We start from the raw sequence: 22,101 nt of genomic DNA on the forward strand, positions 1-22,101 counted from the left end.
ATGGGATGTGCTTTAATAATTCATTTGTAAACAAAAACATTTGCACAGGAACAGTCATATACTGCTTGCTTTGAAGCTTTTTAAATTAGTCCTCCATTGTTTGTGCAACAAAGACACAAAGGAATTTTCATTCATACCACATTGACACATAAAAATACAAGCTTAATAAATGGCAAGGAATATTTGCAACAAAAGTAAACAGTGCTTTTACAGCAGACAGATCTTGGGACGCAACAACTTAGCAGCACGTTAGTCTCAGAACCAACTGCCAAAACTGAGCTCTAGCCTCATGTGTGTGGCAAAAGCTTCTTGTGGGCAATATCATTGACTGACTGGAAAGTTAAACCGGAGCTCTGCAATGGGGTGGATGTATTTGAGCCAGACAGATGGTTGCTTAGAGACATGTCTGTAAGATTCCGGTGGTGTAACATCAGTACAACACAGTGTTGCAGCTCCACCATGTCAGAGTCAGGGCCATCAAATGTCATTTTTTCGTTGCTCAATTTTTTTGTTGCTCTGACATAGCTACAACAACAAAAAATGGCTATAAAACTATCATTGGAGCTTGACAAGGACTATGAAACTCCATACTGAACTATCATGTTTTTTTTGGTACTCTGGCCTTAACTTGAACCTCAAAAGAAATGACATTTTAGTTGCTATCCTCTCAGTATCTTAGCTGATACAGGGGCTTGAAACTAGTGTAATAATTGCTCTTAATATTTCAAGTGCATCAATTTCTACTGTGTCTACATTGCATGTGAACATACAGTATAATATAGCTAGTCATATAATGATATACGCATATAATTTGCTAAGAAAAATTGCAATGTTAGCCTCTGTTGTAATGACAAATTCTAAGCAAAATTAAGTCTTAAATATGGACACACTGCACAAGTTGTAACAATATTATGCAAGCTCCTAACATTTAAGGTAGCACACCAGTGACAATGTTTGAAATTGTCAATGACCAGCAAATTTATATAACAACATCTCTACAGTAAATGTCTATATACCCATTTTCATGACCCAGGATTTTACGATAATATTTGGACTTTCTTGTTAACTGAAGAGATAGTTGAAAAGTAAAAACAACGACAAATCATGTACTTGATGTGTCTGTTACTCTGTAAGTATAAGAGGACACAGCGGGAGTCCACAAGGAAGTCTGGATGAATTCGATAATGTGGAAGACATTTTTTTTTTATCATGTGAAATATTTTTTCAATTCTAGTTTCTTATGTTTTTTGCTTAAAATAATCACTTCCTTTGCTTCTTTTCAAAGAACATTTTGTTAATTTAAGAATTTCATCCTTATAAAATTTGTGTCCTATAGATTCTGAGGTATATCACCGAAACTGATTCTGTCCTTTGCTTCTATAGTGCTGGTAAATCATCCATGATAAAAAATGACATACAAAGCTGGTTACGGATCAACACGTTAGACACAAGACATAAAAACACAAGCGTGATTGTACATTAAGAACATGAGTATGGGCTTCCACACAATAAGGCATTGCTTTAATGAAAACATCTGGACATAAAAATCACAGTTTTAATCCTTGCTTAGCTAGTGATTATATTGATGTCCTCTTTGTTGATTGTTTCAGGTACGTCAACACACCTGCAACAATGTAACAATTGTAAACACATAACAACAACTACTATTCTTCAACTCTGATGGAGTCAAATATACAACAATACTGCATATCAAAATGAAAGCAGCTTTTCCCAACTCAAAACAAAATGGATGTCATCCACTTGGATTATATAGCGAGGGAATGAGTGCAGAAAATGAAGCTATTGAAAGAAGCATTAGTTTACATGGTCACCTGTGGAGTAGTGTGCCTACAGTCTAAAGCTGCCAATTAACAGGGGCATGAGGTTGATTCAACCCTAGCCATACACAATCATCCTACAAGCACAGTTACAAAAATATACACACATACGCACACACATTATTGTACATGTTTGTTAGTATCAAGTATTTGTTGAGGGGTTGGACTAATCTGAAATTGTGATCTTTAATTGTGAAAAGACTGTAGACTCTTGGGTAGAAACTCAACAATTCCACTTGGCCAGCTCTTCTCATTTAGTGTATACTTCTGCTAATATAGCCTATTTACAATCATTTATGCAACGGAAATTGCCACTATATCCACTAATAAGCTGATATGTGCTGGCCGTTACCAAAAAACAAGAATAATCAACAGAGAAAAAACCCATTAATTGTGCTTTTTAACCCACAAATCCACTTCATCATTGAAATGGGAACAATTGAGAGGCACCTCTTGAAGTTCTAACACCAGTTAAGTTCAATAAGAATCTCTAAAGCTATAACAAGGACTGAAAATACAAATAGTAAATATATGTATATATTTATAAAGTTGATCCAGTTCCTTTCCAATTCCCCTTTTTAAAAAATATTGTCGTCTTACGAATAACCTCACATAAAGCATTCCTTATGTGTCAACGTGCAAAGCCCTTATGTTGCCCTATAGAGAAAGTACAGATGTCTTTGTGGTTGTTGATTCTAGTTGTGATAATCCAAATCTGAATGAAACAGAGAGCTTGAGCTGAAAGCAAGAAGGGTTAGTTGTTGGCTACTTTGAAAAGAAGACCTATGGTGAGGTTGCACACCTCTGGAAGTATCTGCTGTTTTCATCTGTTGACAGTCTGTTGACACAGGAATCCTTGGCCAGCCACCCTCTCGTTAAACAGTTACCTCGTTCTTACTGGCCGTGCGGTACTGGTTGTTGTGCTGGTGGCCTGGGATGTACTGTAGATGGTCCACCGTGTGTGTCCGTCGTGAGGCAAACTGCTGCCTCTTGTTGGTGGTCGGGTGGTTGACGGTGAGTGTGTTGTATGAGTCGTTGATGGTAGTGGGATGGGAGTGCATCTTTTGCATCTTAGCGTAGCGCTCACTGCGGTCCATGACAGGTGTGGTGGGCACAAAGTTGATGTCTACATGGGACATGGCCCGCGACATGGCCTTCTCCCGGAAGTTGGAGCGCCGCAGTGACAGCATCTTGTCCGGCGAGAGCAGGGGGTCCTGGGACTGGAGGCGGTCTGCGGAGAGCAGCTGCTCTTCTGAGAGAATGCGGCTGCCGTAGGAAGAGATGCCCATGTTGTAGGCCGAGAGGCCGTAGCCATGACGTGGGGTCCTCTCTGGGGACAGCACATGGTCCTGGGACATGGCCCTCTGGACACGGTGAGGCCGCTGACGGTGCTGCTGGTGGGGCTCTGTGTTCAGCTTCACCATGTGGGGCGGCTGCAGAATCTGCCGACCTGCCAAGTCTTGGTGTCGCTTCCGCATGTAGTACTCATCTATGTCCTTATCACCTGAGTGGGAAAGGAGTGAGGGGAGGAGAGAGGGAGAAGGACAGGAGAAACATTACACTCTATATAAAGAATGATTCTATACCTCCTCCTGACTGGATCAGCTCAGCAGTTCTACTGTGACAACTCCTACAATTCCCCTTTGATTATGATTGCATTTTCTGTCCTTCTGCTTTCATGGGAGAAGGCAGGGGCTCTCTCGCATCACAATAATTCCACTCCTGTTCTGGTGTGGAAAGGACTATACGCCTGCCGCGAGGCAAAACAATCAAACTGTCAGTGATGCGAGTGTTGCACTGCAGGGTAGCCAGTGGTTTGACTCTGCCAAAAGCAGAGGGGCTCTACAGCGAGTGCCAACACTCTCCTGATGTTAAAGTCATTACATCTGCATGAGGAAAGCGGCGGGCTCCTCTCAAATGACTTTTAAACAGGCTTTTAGACCGGCTGGGCCTGGAAACATCAGATTGATTGCACCCTGAAACTACTGTGACTAACTGTCATCTCTGGGGGTTAGATACCTCAGCGGAAGCTAATTTCCCAAGGCCTCAAGAACACACAGAGGTGGTCTAAAAATGTCAGGACAAGACTGTGCTTGACTAAGATTTGGATGATAAGGATTTTGTTTTGGTATGGATATTTAAACCCTCCTCCTTAGATAGATGCCACGCATGGATAGATTTGATTTGATTTGGATCTCTTTTAGTCCCCATTTGGACTAATCTTCCAAGAGTCCTTAAACATTAAAATAAAATGTATAATACGAACACATTTCCACATATAACACACTATTACAAACATACATAATATACTAACATAATGACCCAATAAATACTCACTTTAAAAAAATATTGATTATTCATCTACTATAGTCCCACAACATTTCTATGTATTATATTTAAATCGTTTTAAAATAATGTTTAATTTATATATTGAAAGGTTTCTGGTTAGCTCAGTTAATTTATTCCATTTCTTTATTGCTCTAAATCGAAATGTTATTTTGCCTATTTCTCTTTTCTGTCTTGACAACGCATAGATAGTGGACAATCTATTCCTAGTATTTACGGAATGTCTGTCTCTTACCAACTGAATACCTTTGTGAATAGAACTTGGCCGTTTTAAATTATGTATATTATGAAATAAAATAAGCATGTTCCTTTCAATTATCTTATCGATTGATGACCAACCAAGAACATTGCGTATGACTGCAACAGAAGAACCATATCTCCACCTTAAAACAATCCTTGCTGCTTTGTTCTGTGCATTCTGCAGCCTCCTAACTTCACTTGATGATGCATTTCCCCAGACCACAGAACAGTAGTTCACCTGACTCTCAATTAATGCTTGTGTTATTTGCTGAAGAATTTTTCCTGGTAAATATTTAGCTATCCTTCTGATTATGCATGCTGTTTTAATATTTTTTTTTTTTTACATAGATTAGTTATTTGTGACGACTATGATAAGCAGTTGTCTAGCTGCACTCCCAATAGTTTGGTTTCTGCCACTTCTTCAATTTGTACTCCTTCCATACTTAATTGTATCCCATGCTGTTTTGGCCTTTTCCTAGTGGAACAGACCAACATAACTTTGGTTTTCTTGGTGTTTAAAACAAGTTTGTTTTGGCAAACCCACTCCCTAATATTCTCCAAATCTCCTTGTAAAGCTTGCTGTACCTGTTGAACCGATTGTCTTGCTGCATAAATTGTAGTATCATCTGCAAATATAGTAGCTTGAGTTTCAGCTAAGGCATAGGGAAGGTCGTTGGTATATATTAAATAGAGAAGTGGCCCAAGGCAGCTGCCCTGCGGTATTCCACAGTTTAACACATGAGGGGAAGAAAATGAACCATTGATATAGGTGGACTGTTTCCTGTCAGTTAGATATGACTGTACCCAATTCAATGCTACCTCCTTAAAACCATAATGCATTAATTTTGTCAAAATTATTTCATGATCCACTAAATCAAATGCTGCACTGAAATCTAAAAATAGTACACCCACAAACTTGCCATTATCCATAGCATTGAGCCATTGGTCAGTCATGTCAACCAATGCAGTGGTAGTGGAATGGTTTTTGCGATAAGCATGCTGATTGGCTGTAATCAGATCATTCTTTTCCATGTACTCCCATATTTGTCTACTCACAATACCCTTCAATATCTTACTGAGTGTAGGGAGTAGACTAATTGGTCGACTATTGACAGGAATAATGGGTTCTTTGCAGTCTTTCGGAATAAGACACAGTTTCGCATGTTCCATACATTTGCAAACATCCCCTTTTCCAGTGACCAATTAAATATGTATCTCAGTGGAACTGCAATCTGGGGAGCAGCACAGCGAAGCAAAAAAATTGTCCATAAGACCATAACCTGTAGATTTACCATCAGGTAATGACTTCAATAGGTTTAACACCTCCTCCACTGACACCGTTTGCAGACTAAAAGAGCAGATCTTGTTGCTCATAATATGATCATCAATCCATTGGACAATAGCTTGTTTGGAAAAATGTATGTTTACATTGTTGCTCAGTAAATACATTTTCTTTGTAAAAAAATCTGCAAAATGATTGGCAATATCAACTGGTTTTGTTATTATTCTCCCGTCAACATTATGCTCCCGTCAACCTGGGAGCACCTCCTCCCAGCTGCCCACTGCACTGAGGCTAGGTAACACGGTCACCACCGATAAATCCATGATAATCGAAAACTTCAACAAGCATTTCTCAACGGCTGGCCATGCCTTTCTCCTGGCTACTCCAACCTCGGCCAACATCTCCCCCCCCCCCCCCCCCCCGCAGCTACTCGCCCAAGCGTCCCCAGCTTCTCCTTTACCCAAATCCAGACAGCAGATGTTCTGAAAGAGCTGCAAAACCTGGACCCATACAAATCAGCTGGGCTTGACAATCTGGACCCTCTATTTCTGAAACTATCCGCCGCCATTGTCGCAACCCCTATTACCAGCCTGTTCAACCTCTCTTTCATATCGTCTGAGATCCCCAAGGATTGGAAAGCTGCCGCGGTCATCCCCCTCTTCAAAGGGGGAGACACCCTGGGCCCAAACTGTTACAGACCTATATCCATCCTGCCCTGCCTATCTAAGGTCTTCGAAAGCCAAGTTAATAAACAGATCACTGACCATCTCGAATCCCACCGTACCTTCTCCGCTGTGCAATCCGGTTTCCGAGCCGGTCACGGGTGCACCTCAGCCACGCTCAAGGTACTAAATGATATCATAACCGCCATCGATAAAAGACAGTACTGTGCAGCCGTCTTCATCGACCTGGCCAAGGCTTTCGACTCTGTCAATCACCATATTCTTATCAGCAGACTCAGTAGCCTCGGTTTTTCTGATGACTGCCTTGCCTGGTTCACCAACTACTTTGCAGACAGAGTTCAGTGTGTCAAATCGGAGGGCATGTTGTCTGGTCCTCTGGCAGTCTCTATGGGGGTACCACAGGGCTCAATTCTCGGGCCGACTCTTTTCTCTGTATATATCAATGATGTTGCTCTTGATGCGGGCGATTCCCTAATCCACCTCTACGCAGACGACACCATTCTGTATACTTCTGACCCTTCCTTGGACACTGTGCTATCTAACCTCCAAACGAGCTTCGATGCCATACAACACTCCTTCCGTGGCCTCCAACTGCTCTTAAACGCTAGTAAAACCAAATGCATGCTTTTCAACCGTTCGCTGCCTGCACCCGCCCGCCCGTCTAGCATCACCACCCTGGACGGTTCTGACCTAGAATATGTGGACATCTATAAATACCTAGGTGTCTGGCTAGACTGTAAACTCTCCTTCCAGACTCATATTAAACATCTCCAATCCAAAATCAAATCTAGAATCGGCTTTCTATTTCGCAACAAAGCCTCCTTCACTCACGCCGCCAAACTTACCCTTGTAAAACTGACTATCTTACCGATCCTCGACTTCGGCGATGTCATCTACAAAATAGCTTCCAATACTCTACTCAGCAAACTAGATGCAGTTTATCATAGTGCCATCCGTTTTGTTACTAAAACACCTTATACCACCCACCACTGTGACCTGTATGCTCTAGTCGGCTGGCCCTCACTACATATTCGTCGCCAGACCCATTAGCTCCAGGTCATCTATAAGTCCATGCTAGGTAAAGCTCCGCCTTATCTCAGTTCACTGGTCACGATAACAACACCCACCCGTAGCACGCGCTCCAGCAGGTATATCTCACTGATCATCCCCAAAGCCAACACCTCATTTGGCCGCCTTTCCTTCCAGTTCTCTGCTGCCTGTGACTGGAACGAATTGCAAAAATCGCTGAAGTTGGAGACTTTTATTTCCCTCACCAACTTTAAACATCTGTAACGGCAGTCTAAGTCGTCCTCCTCATCGGACGAGGAGAGGCGAGAAGGATCGGAGGACCAATGTGCAGAGTGGTAAGTTTCCATGATATTTAATGTACACGAAAACAATACACGATACAAAACAACAAACGAACATACCGTAACAGTCCTGTGTGGCGAAACACTAACACAGGAACAAACACCCACAAACCAAACGTGAAACCCCAGCTGCCTAAGTATGATTCTCAATCAGGGACAACGATTGACAGCTGCCTCTGATTGAGAATCATACCAGGCCGAACACAAAATCCCAACATAGAAAACACACATAGACAACCCACCCCAAATCACGCCCTGACCATACTAAATAAATACAAAACAAGAAAAATAAGGTCAGGAACGTGACAGAACCCCCCCCCCCCCCTCAAGGTGCGAACTCCGGGCGCACCACCTAAAACTCTAGGGGAGGGTCTGGGTGGGCGTCTGTCCGCGGTGGCGGCTCTGGCGCGGGACGTGGACCCCACTTCAACAATGTTTTTGTCCGCCTCCTTAATCGCCCCCGTGGCCTCTTATGAGCGGCAATCCTCGCCGCCGACCTTGGCCTAGGGACCCTAGCCATGGGTCCCGAATGAACGGAGAATTCCGGCAGCGCCGGACAGGCGGGAGACTCCGGCAGCGCTGGAGTGAAGGACGCCTCCGGCAGCTCCAGAGTGAAAGGCAAGTTTGGATTTTTTGGGGGATTTTGCAGGCTCTGGCGGATCCTGGCTGGCAGCTCTGGCAGCTCCTGGCTGGCTGGCGGCTCTGGCCGCTCCTGGCTGGCTGGCGGCTCTGGCCGCTCCTGGCTGGCTGGCGGCTCTGGCAGCTCCTGGCTGACGGACGGCTCTAGCGGCTCCTGACTGACGGACGGCTCTAGCGGCTCCTGACTGACGGACGGCTCTACTGGCTCGGGACAGACGGGCGGCTCTGACGGCTCGGGACAGACGGGCGGCTCAGAAGACGCTGGGCAGGCAGGCAGCTCAGACAGCGCTGGGCAGGCAGGCAGCTCAGACTGTGCTGGGCAGGCAGGCAGCTCAGACTGCGCTGGGCAGGCAGGCAGCTCAGACAGCGCTGGGCAGGCAGGCAGCTCAGACAGCGCTGGGCAGGCAGACAGCTCAGACAGCTCTGGGCAGATGAGAGACTCTGGCTGCGCTGGAGAAGAGGAAGGCTCTGACAGCGCTGGACAGGTGGGAGCAACTGTAGAGAGAACCCGAAGAGACAGCCTGGTGCGGGGGGCTGCCACCGGAGGCCTGGTACGTGGAGGTGGCACCGGATATACCGGACCGTGAAGGAGTACAACAGCTCTTGAGCACCGAGCCTGCCCAACCTTACCCGGTTGAATGTTCCCCGTAGCCCTGCCAGTGCGGCGAGGTGGAATAGCCCGCACTGGGCTATGCTGGCGAACCGGGGACACCATTTGTAAGGCTGGTGCCATGTACGCCGGCCCGAGGAGACGCACTGGAGACCAGATGCGTTGGGCCGGCTTCATGGCACCCGGCTCGATGCCCAACCTAGCCCGGCCAGTGCGGCGAGGTGGAATAGCCCGCACTGGGCTAAGCACGTGTACTGGGGACACCGTGCGCTCCACCGCATGACCCGGTGCCTGACCAGTACGACGCCCTCTCACTCCACGGTAAGCACGGGGAGTTGGCTCAGGTCTCTTACCCGGCTTAGCCACACTCCGCGTGTGCCCCCCCCAAGAAATTTCTGGGTCTGACTCTCGGGCTTCCAACCGCGTCGCCGCGCTGCCTCCTCATACCAGCGCCTCTCTGCCTTCGCTGCCTCCAACTCTGCCTTGGGACGGCGATATTCCCCTGGCTGAGCCCAGGGTCCCTTTCCGTCCAGAATCTCCTCCCAAGTCCATGAGTCCTGTGTCTTTTTTCCGCTGCTGCTGCTGTCCTTTCCCACTCTGCTTGGTCCTTTGGTGGTGGGTGTTTCTGTAACGGCAGTCTAAGTCGTCCTCCTCATCGGACGAGGAAAGGCGAGAAGGATCGGAGGACCAATGTGCAGAGTGGTAAGTTTCCATGATATTTAATGTACACGAAAACAATACACGATACAAAACAACAAACGAACATATCGTAACAGTCCTGTGTGGTGAAACACTAACACAGGAACAAACACCCACAAACCAAATGTGAAACCCCAGCTGCCTAAGTATGATTCTCAATCAGGGACAACGATTGACAGCTGCCTCTGATTGAGAATCATACCAGGCCGAACACAAAATCCCAACATAGAAAACACACATAGACAACCCACCCCAACTCACGCCCTGACCATACTAAATAAATACAAAACAAGGAAAATAAGGTCAGGAACGTGACAACATCTGCTATCTGAGCAGCTAACCGATCGCTGCAGCTGTACATAGTCCATCTGTAAATAGCCCACCCAATTTACCTACCTCATCCCCATACTGTTTTTATTTATTTACTTTTCTGCTCTTTTGCACACCAGTATCTCTACTTGCACATGATCATCTGATGATTTATCACTCGTGTTAATCTGCTAAATTGTAATTATTCGCTCCTATGGCCTATTTATTGCCTACCTGCCTGTTATTGACTTGTTTATTGTTTACTCCATGTGTATCTCTGTGTTGTTGTCTGTTCACACTGCTATGCTCTATCTTGGCCAGGTCGCAGTTGTAAATGAGAACTTGTTCTCAACTAGCCTACCTGGTTAAATAAAGGTAAAATAAAATAAAAAAATATATAAATAAAACTAGATGGGCATGCTGAGATAGATGTACCAAGTAAGCCCTTAATAGAGAATATCACCTTTATTTCTCTCCATAAGGGATTTATTTTCCCCAGCCATGCATCACTAATGAAGAAGACCTGGGTTAGGCTTCTGGCAATAGCGTTTTGTATTTTTCTCCAGGGGTTCCTTTAGGTGTGACATTATGGTAAGAAATGTCAACAACACTGACCCAGAGGCTATAGCTTGCCCACAGTAGACAGGACATGTCCCTTAGCTTCATTTAAGTTCCTCTTCGTTGCCAAGAGTTATAAGGATTAGGGTTCAGTTTATCCTAAGCCTATAGATCAAATCATTAGAATTGACATCATTGCATTGAAAATACTATGCCATGTTGAAATAGGGGTTGATTTCATGTTGTACTCAGACATTTCCACCAACTCTCCTCAGATGCTTTAGTTTTGACATTTCAAAATCAATTTAAATTTGACATTTTAACTGCTGTTAAAAATGTTAGGCCTTTCGTAAATAATTCACATAGGGCATTAGGCCACATTATTAGTATGAAAGATGCAACTTTGTAACTCTTATCATGGCGAGCATGGAGTCTGACAGCTCACTAAACTAGGCAATCCGTAGGCAGGTCAACCTTGTGTGTTTTGTGTCCATGCTCATGATGTTACAAAGAACAAATGTATTTCCTTCCTTTTTACTTTTATGTTAAAGAAATATATGCTGGATTCATTTCTTTGCTGCTTCGAATAAGACGTTGCACTTTAACTTGCATTTGATTTTGAGAGGGCATGGGGTCTCAAAGGTGAGGTGAAACCACAAACCTGCTAGCTGTGGCTAACTGACTAGGTATCCCCTTTCCCTTTCCTTACCCTTAATTAAACTAAAGTCTCCACTCTCCCAGATTAAATTCAATATGTTGAGTATATTCATCTGTGGTAGCTATTGATCCCAATACGCCATCATCCGGCCCAGACGGAGCAGTAATCACATAATGCACATACACTTGTAAAAAACTTGTGAAACATCAATTATAAAGGGATCTTTAGAGGGGATTAAGATAAGGCGTGGTAAGAGAAAGGGGCCCACAATAATATCATTTAGCTTTTTGCTTGGCATGGGGATTAAAGGGACTCTGTTGTTCTGACGAGTGTTCTAATGCCTTTTAAGTTGATTACAGAGGGAAGGAGAAGACCGAGCCAAATAAGATTCCTGCTGCCTCCTCCCTTCCCTCCACCCGCTAGCTCCTTGGAGGGTCTGAGCAGGTTATGTTAGAGTAGTGTCCTCCATCTCCATCCCCGGCTCCCTCCAGTCCTGTCTGACGGACAGGGGAGAACGAAGGAGGAGGAGGAGGAGGAAGAGGAGGAATCCCACACAGACTACAGTATGTACATTTAGAATCACAAATGAACCATATTAATTTGATTTGTTGTCATCTCTCCAGATGGTTTCATTAAAAAAGCAACTCATTATATACGTTTTTGGCGTTTTTCCAAAGCCTCTCTCCTTGCACAAAGCCACAGCATCTATCAGAGGTATGAGGGACCTCTCCTCTCAGAAGAGCTGTCACTGTACTGTAGGTAGGTAGAGAACTGAAATATTCCCTTTTCTGACAAATACTTTAGGGTTTATGGGTCCCAGCTCAAACAGTTTTTTGTTTAATTTGATTCATCTCTGTGATGTCAGTGTGTTTACAATGCCCTATGACATTAAGAGAAGACCCCTTTTGTTTGATAAGGGAGAGACACAGTCTACGATCTAACATACTATGAAGGGAGTTTAAATTGGTGCATAACATGTATGAGATTATTAATTTTTTCATCAAGGTTATGAAATCCTTGGATTATTTTATGGTCTTCTATCTACCCACTGGGCACAGACATCAATTCAACGTCTATTCCACATTGGTTCAACGTAATTACATTGAATTGAGGAGGAATCAATGTTGATTCAGCCAGTGTGTGCCCAGTGGGTAATGTTTCTATTGAGCAGTACTACATGAAGAAGCAGTACAACGCATTGCTGAGTATAGACAATTCAGATGTTATCAATGTTGTCCACATCAAAGGTTTCATCACATTGATTCTCTGTGTCCACACTGAGCATAACATACAAGCCTGCACTAGAACACCACACCCTACTTATTTTAATAGTGCTATTGAACATTCGAGCAGAAAGGAACTAATGCTTTTGCATGACACATGCAACGCAACCAACCACAGGATACTAGAGGAGGAGCATACTGTAGATCATGCAGCTGTCATAGGGGATATGGAGAATGGTGAAAGTCAAGCCATCATGCAGAGGAAGTATAATGATAATAATCGGGCTGACCCAGATCTCATCTCAGAGACATTAGTCCCATCTTGTTGGCGTCTAGACTCATGTGGGTATGGAGAAATGGCTGTTAATATGTCATTACCAGACATTAGCTACATGACTTGGGCCACAGATGGAGCCAAATTACACGACAATTAGATGTCAGTCAATGGGTCGGTAGATGGGGACAATGGGGCTGAATCCAGTGACTTTAACATGTGCTTGTGCATTTCAAGAAACCCATCTCACACACAGTTATGTCTTCCTATGGATTCAGCTCATAACCCCAATGACTTATGTTTGCATCCCTGTAATAGGCATCCATACAGGGTTACTATTGCATCACAGTTCTTGAATGCAATGTGGACTTCAACACAATGTGTTAAGATCAACCTTTTCTCCCCCCTGTGGACTGGCGGGGTCCAGGCAGGAGATCAAGCAAACATGATGGTGTATGTAATGAAAGACCACCTACTTAATTTGTGGAGAGAGGAGTATTTACTTAAGTCAGCTTTGCTCATTGCCGCCAGCTCGTAGTTGGGAGGCAGGTGGGTGAGGTTCTGGAAGGAGCGTGAGAAGGACATGTCCAGGTCGTACGGCTCTGTCTGCGAGGTTAGGATGTTGTTCATGCGCTGGGGCTTGTCTGCAGGGGAGACAGGAGAGATTGACGCAGTGCAATCAGGCTACAATCAGACAGTCTGGAGGATGCCACAGAGAGGGGCGCGTCTTCACTGGAGGAGACAGGGGGATACAGAGTGTGGGTGTGAGGAGGGTGTGTGGGTGTAGTGGGGGTATGTGGGTGAGGATAGATGAAGTGGGGACTGTTATGTTCGACTCTTCTAACCTGGATTTAACATGATTTGTTGTGGTTTAAAAAAAAACGTTATTTCAGAGTGCAATTCTGGTGTGCTGGGATTGGTTGCGACTGCAAGTACACTCGCCACGCTGGCTGTCACTAGTATGCGTGGCGCCATTGCGGGTAGCTATGCTGCCTGCCTGGCTGCTGTGGCCATGGTTATGTGGGACAAGTGGTCATGGCCAGGCAGCTGGAGCGTTAGCAGCAGTAGGGTGGGGTGGGGCGTTGCCAGTCCTCTGAGGTGCTGGTCAGCAGTGGCAGGTTTAAGAATTAAGAATAGGATTGGGTGACTACTGTGATAGAGAGGACAGGGACCCACAACACCAAGGACCATGTGGAACAGAAGTGAGGCATTCCGTGAGAGAGAGAGAGACAGAGTGAAAGAGAGTGTGAGTGTGAGCAAGAAAAGATGGAAGGGAGTAGAATGTGTATTTTGTGTAACAAAGGTCCGGTTCTGAAGCGTTACCACAGATCTTAATGAGACTCTACCATTGCAAACAGTGTGTGGCAGATAACCCAACAAAGAGAGATACTGGAGAGAGAGAGAGAAAGAGAGCAGAGCAGAGTGAGAAGGTAAGTGAGAGTTTGGTGTGTCAACTCTGGTTCATTCAGTCTGAACAAAAAGGAAGAGTGACCCCCCGCCTTGACCCCAGCAATATACAAGACGTCACTGTCACAACAAGAGGTCGACATATACAGTACATAAAAGAGAAAGGGAATACACATGTACAGCAGGTGTATATGCGTATTACTTACCATGTCTCATTTGTCTGTGGGCTACATAACAAATCCAAGTAAGAGAAAATGAATCAGTACAATAACAAACATTATTCATAGTATGTATTAATAACCAAACCAATGTGTCTGACATTTTCTGTTTCAAATTAGTTGTTGAAAGTCTATGCTATTTATAATGATCGTACTAGTCAAATAAAGTAATCAGATTCCTATGTATTGTGGCCATTCTCAATAGTAATTATTTATAATCAGCTCTGGTTTGATCCACCTTGAAAACTATCCTTTGTTGTCTGTGTTGGAGAGATCTATCTACTTATGAGTACTTTCAAAAGTCCCTTTGAATTTGAAAATATTGGCCTCAAAACATACAAAAACTATCCTGCCATGAGGTTGGAGTCCACAGCTCCACTGATGTTGAAACAGACAGTGTAGCATGGTGTAGAGTTTCAGTGCAGTCCTCTTGTTCTCAGACAATTATGTAGGATAGATGGCTAGGCATCTAGCAACAATACACAAATAGCTTTTCTCTCTGAACTCATGGTGTTTCACTGCAGTGTTAGAGCTGTGACCACTCAATAATTTCATGCTAAAAAGCACCTTTCTTTTCATAGAAAATCTCATTTAGGAAAATAGATAAGGCACAATTTAAGTAATTGAAGTTTTTCAATAACTTAAGCCATACAGATGCCATTATAATTCATTTTCCACAAGACCCCGTTTCATTTGCTATCCAAGCTATTCATTTCCCGTCAAGAAAAATTGTTTTGTCCTCGCTTGAATTAAAAAAAAAAGTATATTTTGACTTATTTTGAATTTAGTCAAAGTTCATGTGTTGTACTGGAGCTGATAAAACCATGCATTCAGGAAATCAATATGACCTAATCCTCCCTCAACTTTATTGGGGTAAATGAAAACATCTTTGTAGCATACCCAAGAGCCACTGTGTGTTGTGTGGCAGTATAATCTCACACTTAAAAGGGCATGGTTAGTATCCATAATGTACTTTCCATCTACCATATATCTCTATAGACGGTTAGTTACTATCTAAACATTTTTATTACTCATTGGAAAGAGTGAAATATTAGCAACCAACCACAGTCATATTATATATACTGTACTTATGTGAACATGCAAACCTTAAATATCCTTACCAATTTTAGGTGTGTGGGCCTGGGTAAGATCCAGGTGACTATGTTGATAATCATGTTGGTGGTTGCCTATTGGGAAAACAATGAAAAGGTTAGGTTTGGAAATCAAATGAAACATTACCATAGATTCACATTATGTGCATTTCATGTCAAATAAATGGCTGTTAATACATGACAATATTATCAACTTTTCCCTCATTTTTGTGATCATTGACTCTTTTAATGCAGGCTGACTGGACTCCACTGTGAATGATCACATAAACCTATGTCCCATTGACAGACATTTTAGTAAATTGTCTTTGCGTTACTAAATTCAAAGTATGTGTCACGTTCCTGACCTGTTTTCTTTTGTCTTGTATTTATTTAGTTGGTCAGGGCGTGAGTTGGGTGGGTTTGTCTATGTGTGATTTTCTATGTTGGGATGTTTGTGTTCAGCCGGGTATGATTCTCAATCAGAGGCAGCTGTCAATCGTTGTCCCTGATTGAGAATCATACTTAGGCAGCCTGGGTTTCACGTGTGTTTTGTGGGTGTTTGTTCCTGTGTCAGTGTTTGTGCCACACAGGACTGTTTCGGTTTTGTCACGTTTGTTGGTTGTTTTGTGTTTTGTTGACTTTCAGTAAATAATGAACACTAACCACTCTGCGTTTTGGTCCTCTCCTTCTGTCAGTGAGGACAGCAGTTACAGTATGAGATCTGTCCAGAGATAGCAGTGGTGTGCTTTGATATCTGACTGATGATCTATGGGATTTTGTGCATCTTTACTCTACTACACAGTTTTCACATTTTAAGGCAGGCATTTTGTGCTATTCCCTTTTGCGCAACGAAGAACGAGGGAAGACAGATTTCATCAGAATCGTCAACTTCCTGACATCTGTGGGACTTCATGTCATGTGAGGGAGTGAATATGTTCCCTTTATTCGATGAGGTCTATTTGGTCAATGTTGTTCACAGCTTCTCTTCTACTACAGCAGCAGATGCAGGACACTGTACCTTATTTGCATTTCAACAAATTCATTGATCATCCCATTAGAACCCTAAACACAAAAGAAACTCAAATAAAATGTGAACTCTTTAGAATGTTTAACGTGAAGTGACAGGAGAGCATCTCCGTGGCGTTAGAACAACAGTTGCTTTCTTTCCGTTGCTAATGGAGAGTTGTGACAGTTACAAAAAAGATGTGTGGCAACACAAGCCTTCATTTCATCTTCTGGTTTCGGATAAGTAGCTGGAACTGCGCATAACATACATTTTGCAGGGAAAAGTGCTTCCTGTTGGAGAGATTTATGTCAAAGCAATCAGCACAGTAGGGTAAAGTACCTTGTTAAACTGGATTTTTCCACAGTTCTAAAGGAATAGCTTTTTAGAAACAATACAACGGAGTAGAACAACAACCAATAGACAAAATCATCCAATTAAATGGCAATGTACCGGTATTCCAAATCCCAATATCCTTTACGAACATAAAACAAGATTTGTGCCCAATGTCCCTTCACACTATAGCTGTATTGCCCTGTTCAATCACCCTGTTTGATCAAGGGACCAATTACACGATCTTCAGATGGCTGAGCTAAACTAACCTGCTTTGAGCTTGCCAAGGAAAAAGTTTTACACTGAAAAGAAGAGGTTCCCTGCTATCTACAAACTGTCTAACAATCAGGCCGTCCCCAAAAAACGTGTTGGAATACTTCAGGTTTCTAAAGGTTGTTCAAAAACTGATTGGAGTGACTGCTCCTATATCTGCCTTCATGTTGTATTGGCTTTCCTTTGGCTTTTCATAAACGTTGGTAACATTCCGTTTTTCTTATACAGTATGTGCATCCATTTTGTATTGCATCACCATTGATTATCTTCAGAGTGGACCTCCTACAGTTGCATGTCTTAAAAAGTTAAGCAAATGTGAACAACCGCAGATGATGTTGTTTGCTGAAGAACACCCACATCCTGTCTGTTGTGTGTAAGGAAGTGGGAAGATGTCATGCCCCAGGACTCCCATATCCACCCACCACTATGTAAATGCATCAACTCATGAATCAGATGTACAGTAGATAAGTCACACGACTCTCAGAAATTCAGAGGTGTCCAGTCATTTCATTCCAGTCTGTAACGTGTCCAGAAACAGGTACAGTGTCACGGCCGTTGAAAGATGAGGACCAAGGTGCAGCGTCGTAAGCGTACATTTTATCTTTATTTGGAAAAATACGCCGAACAAAACAACAAACACTACAAAAACAAACCGTGAAGCTAAAGGCTATGTGCCCTAAACAAAAGTCAACTTCCCACCAAGACAGGTGGAAAAAAGGGCTACCTAAGTATGGTTCTCAAGCAGAGACAACGATAGACAGCTGCCTCTGATTGAGAACCACTCCCGGCCAAACACAAAGAAATACACAACATAGAATACCCACCTCAACTCACGCCCTGACCAAACCAAAATAGACATAAAAAGGATCTCTAAGGTCAGGGCGTGACAGTACCCCCCCCCAAATGTGCGGACTCCGGCCGCAAAACCTAAACCTATAGGGGAGGGTCTGGGTAGGCATCTATCCGCAGTGGCGGCTCAGGTGCGGGACGCAGACCCCGCTCCACCACTGGATCACCCCACTTTGGTGGCACCTCTGGTGCGGGGACCCTCGCTGCGGGCCCCGGACTGGGCACCCTCGCTGCGGGTCCTGGACTGGGCACCCTCGCTGGAGGCTCCGGACTGGGCACCCTCGCTGGGGGCCCCGGACTGGAGAACGACGCTGGGGGCCCCGGACTGGAGTACGTCGCTGGAGGCTCCGGACTGGGGAACGTCGCTGGAGGCTCCGGACTGGAGGCCTTCGTTGGAGGTTTCGTGCCATGACTCCTCACTGGAGGCTTCGTGCCATGGATCATCACTGGAGGCTTCGTGCCATGGATCATCACTGGAGGCTTCGTGCCATGGATCATCACTGGAGGCTTCGTGCCATGGATCATCACTGGAGGCTTCGTGCCATGGATCATCACTGGAGGCTTCGTGCCATGGATCATCACTGGAGGCTTCGTGCCATGGATCATCACTGGAGGCTTCTTGCCATGGAGCATCACTGGAGGCTTCTTGCCATGGATCATCACTGGAGGCTTCCTGCCATGGATCATCACTGGAGGCTTCGTGTCATGGATCATCACTGGAGGGAGGAGACGTATGAGCTGCCACAGGGCTCACCAGGCTGGAGAGACATACAGGAGGCCCTGTCCTAGGCAGAGGCACCAGATACACTGGGCCGTGGAGGCGCACTGGAGGTCTCGAGCTAGGGAGCCTGCACAACCCGTCCTGGCTGGATGGTTACTTTCACCCTGTAGATGCAGGGCGCAGGCACAGGACGCACTGGGCTGTGCAGACGCACCGGAGACACAGTGCGCAGAGCCGGCGCAGGATATCCTGGGCCGAGGAGACGCACTGGAGGTCGGGAGAGCAGGGCTGGCACAACCCTTCCTGGCTGGATGCTCACCCTAGCCCGGCAGATGCGGGGAGCTGGAATGTAGCGCACCGGGCTATAAACGCGCACTGGAGACACCGTGCTCTCCACCGCATAACACGGTGCCTGACCAGTACGACGCTCACCACGGTAAGCACGGGGAGTTGGCTCAGGTCTCCACCCTGACTCAGCCACACTCCCTGTGTGCCACCCCCCCAAAAAATTTGGGGGCTGCCTCTCGAGCTTCCTTGCCAGCCGTGTTCCCTCGTAACGCTGCCGCTCTGCTTTCGTCGCTGCCTCCGCCTTCCTTAATGCTTCCACTTGTTCCCATGGAAGGCGATCCCTTCCGGCCAGGATCTCCTCCCATGTCCAGGATCCCTTTGCCGTTCAGGATGTCCTCCCATGTCCATTCCTCCTTTTAACCACGCTGCTTGGTCCGTTGGTGGTGGGAAGTTCTGTCACAGCCGTTGAAAGATGAGGACCAAGGTGCAGCGTGCTGAGCGTACATTTTATCTTTATTTGGAAAAAGACACCGAACAAAACAACAAACACTACAAAAACAAACCGTGAAGCTAAAGGCTATGTGCCCTAAACAAAAGTCAACTTCCCACCAAGAGAGGTGGAAAAAAAGGGATACCTAAGTATGGTTCTCAAGCAGAGACAACGATAGACAGCTGCCTCTGATTGAGAACCACACCCGGCCAAACACAAAGAAATACACAACATAGAACATAGAATACCCACCCCAACTCACGCCCTCACCAAACCAAAATAGAGACATAAAAAGGATCTCTAAGGTCAGGGCGTGACATACAGGAATGTTTGGACGAACAGCTGTACTGCCTGCAGGGCTCTGGATCATAAAAATAAGAATGAATAGAACAGGCTTGGTACCTCTAAATCTGGCAATTTTACTGGTAAACTCCTGGCTACACTCGCAAAGACCGCCATGCCCACCCTATAATGCCATCATTGGCTTGAATGGGAAAGCCCGTTCTATTCATTCTTATTTCTATGCTCTGGAGCCTGTCAGTGGAGGGGCTTTGTGAGAATTTGAAATAATGAATGCCATAAAACAGTATTGTTGGAGTAATACACATCTGCACTTCAGGTGTAGTCTATCTACTGTAATAGAGCTCATTTGGAATGGCTTTGTTGTGTGAAAGTCTTCATCCAGACGTGACAGGTCAATGCTTTACTTGATACCAACAATTGTTCGCATTTTACCCATTATGAGTCCACATTGTACTTTGTCATAACCCTCAAACCGATATCTCTGGTTATTATAATGAACAAACTTTATTACATAGGAACTACATACATACTACATATCTAATGGTTTAACATCACCTCAACATGTCAAACATGCTTGGTTGAACATAATGCAGGCATTTTGGGCACCACTGAGTGAAACCCTTCCAGGTTCCAGCGGCTGGACAAGACAGAAGGGATCCCACTGTTACCCAGATCCATTTTGAAAGCCTCACTCTGCCCCTGTCAGTGAAACCTGATGGACTGCCTGTAACGATGAGAGCCCACGCCGTGTCATTACCCTGGCAGTGTGTAAAGTGTCATGTGGGCCCTGCAGGGTGGCTGGCTGGGGCTGAGGCTCACCTCACCTCATCTCTCCCCCTTACACCCTGCGGTGGTAGAGGGAGGGACAGGAGCCTGCTGGGGCAGATGCACTGCAAGAACCTACCATCAACACAGACAGGTTCTGCATGGATGTGGGCTTTGTATTGATATGCGCTGTGACCAGAGGTTCTATTGTGCACAACGCTTGCAGGATGTTTTTGGGGTGTGATTATGGTTTGCAGGTGCTGCTTTGTTTCAGTGTACAGCAGTGTAGTTGTTGCTACAATTCTGAATAAGTGAATATCCCAGCTCTTCACACATTCAGAAGAAATCCAGGACTTCTAATTGTTAAGTTCAAGATGACTAACTGAATCCCTGTGCTTCAAAGAAAGAATATTAGTCACTCTACAGACAAAACAACAAAAAAGCTCGGAAGAGAAGACAAAACAGTATTGTGAGAGTAAACCTCACTTCATGTGTCACACGTCATGAGGCACAATGAAAGATTGTGAACAGGTTGCAAGGCATGTCTGGATACACTTTGAACAGGTTGCAAGGCATGTCTGGATACACTTTGAACAGGTTGCAAGGCATGTCTGGATACACTTTGAACAGGTTGCAAGGCATGTCTGGATACACTTTGAACAGGTTGCAAGGCATGTCTGGATACACTTTGAACAGGTTGCAAGGCATGTCTGGATACATCACTGTTGCTTTAAGAAACACTGAGCCACATGAGCTTGAACTAATGCTGGTCTATAACTGTATCTGCCCTACATTGACAAATCTTTAGGGGGTCAGGACATTTTTCATCCAGCTCATCTGCCAATGCCATCACAACGTCTGTTAGTTTTCTGCATCACATACTGCAAAGAGATCCCAGTGATACAACAATTGCATAGTGTAAAAAAGTAACAACCATATTGGGAGAGGCATAAAAACCAACAGTTACATGACATAAACCAAAAACATGTTGCAACTTTACCAAACCTCCTCTGGTGGCCTGAAGTTTGTTGATCTCGTGAGTTGCTAGCAAGGATAAGCACAGATTTATCTGATGTCTCCTTCAATTCGAAAGAAGTAACATCATTCAAAGCTGCCTTTATCCCTGCCTTAGCATCTTATCATCTTCTTGAAGGATCCAAGTTGAATAGAACAGCAACACCTGGAATCATGTAGGAGTCATAGGAGAGAAGCATACAGTATCCACTTGCAAAAACAGCACTCTATAGATTGGATGTGTAAAAAAAAAAAAAAAAAAAAAACATTTAAAAAACTGCAATTATAATGGCTAAACAACAGAGTCATATGATATGAATTGATGGGATTGGATCAGTTCTAATGGAAAGGTTATTTTCTAATTCTGAAAAGAAATGCATGAAGCTCAAAGACACAGAATTTTCCATTGAGCTCTACGTATTAAGTGGTAATCCAGAACCGATCAAATGTTTGGCATACAGGAACATTTCTCCCATAACCTTCCCTAGATAAGATTTGAGGATCACAGACTAATATCAGCCTTTTGCACACCCTTTCTATGGCCTTTTCTATTACTAACAGATGTCTATACTAAAGAGCTCTCATATTCATTGAATACGCCACAATCAAGAATGCTC

General features: G+C 44.5%; 1 protein-coding gene across 2 annotated transcripts in view; it reads right to left on the minus strand.

Moving 5' to 3' along the window:
* Positions 1-2,713: 2,713 nt before the first annotated feature.
* LOC120034036 (protein shisa-6-like) overlaps positions 2,714-22,101 on the minus strand; it is a 70,198-nt gene continuing 50,810 nt past the window's right edge. For both annotated transcript variants that reach the window (XM_038980429.1, XM_038980428.1), the window contains 2 exons: positions 13,206-13,373; positions 2,714-3,342 (listed from right to left, as the gene is read on the minus strand). In XM_038980429.1, coding sequence (XP_038836357.1) covers positions 2,714-3,342; positions 13,206-13,373 — 797 coding nt within the window. The remainder of the gene's footprint in view (positions 3,343-13,205; positions 13,374-22,101) is intronic.

This window comes from Salvelinus namaycush, chromosome 41, assembly GCF_016432855.1.
Source record: "Salvelinus namaycush isolate Seneca chromosome 41, SaNama_1.0, whole genome shotgun sequence".
Lineage (NCBI taxonomy): Eukaryota > Metazoa > Chordata > Actinopteri > Salmoniformes > Salmonidae > Salvelinus > Salvelinus namaycush.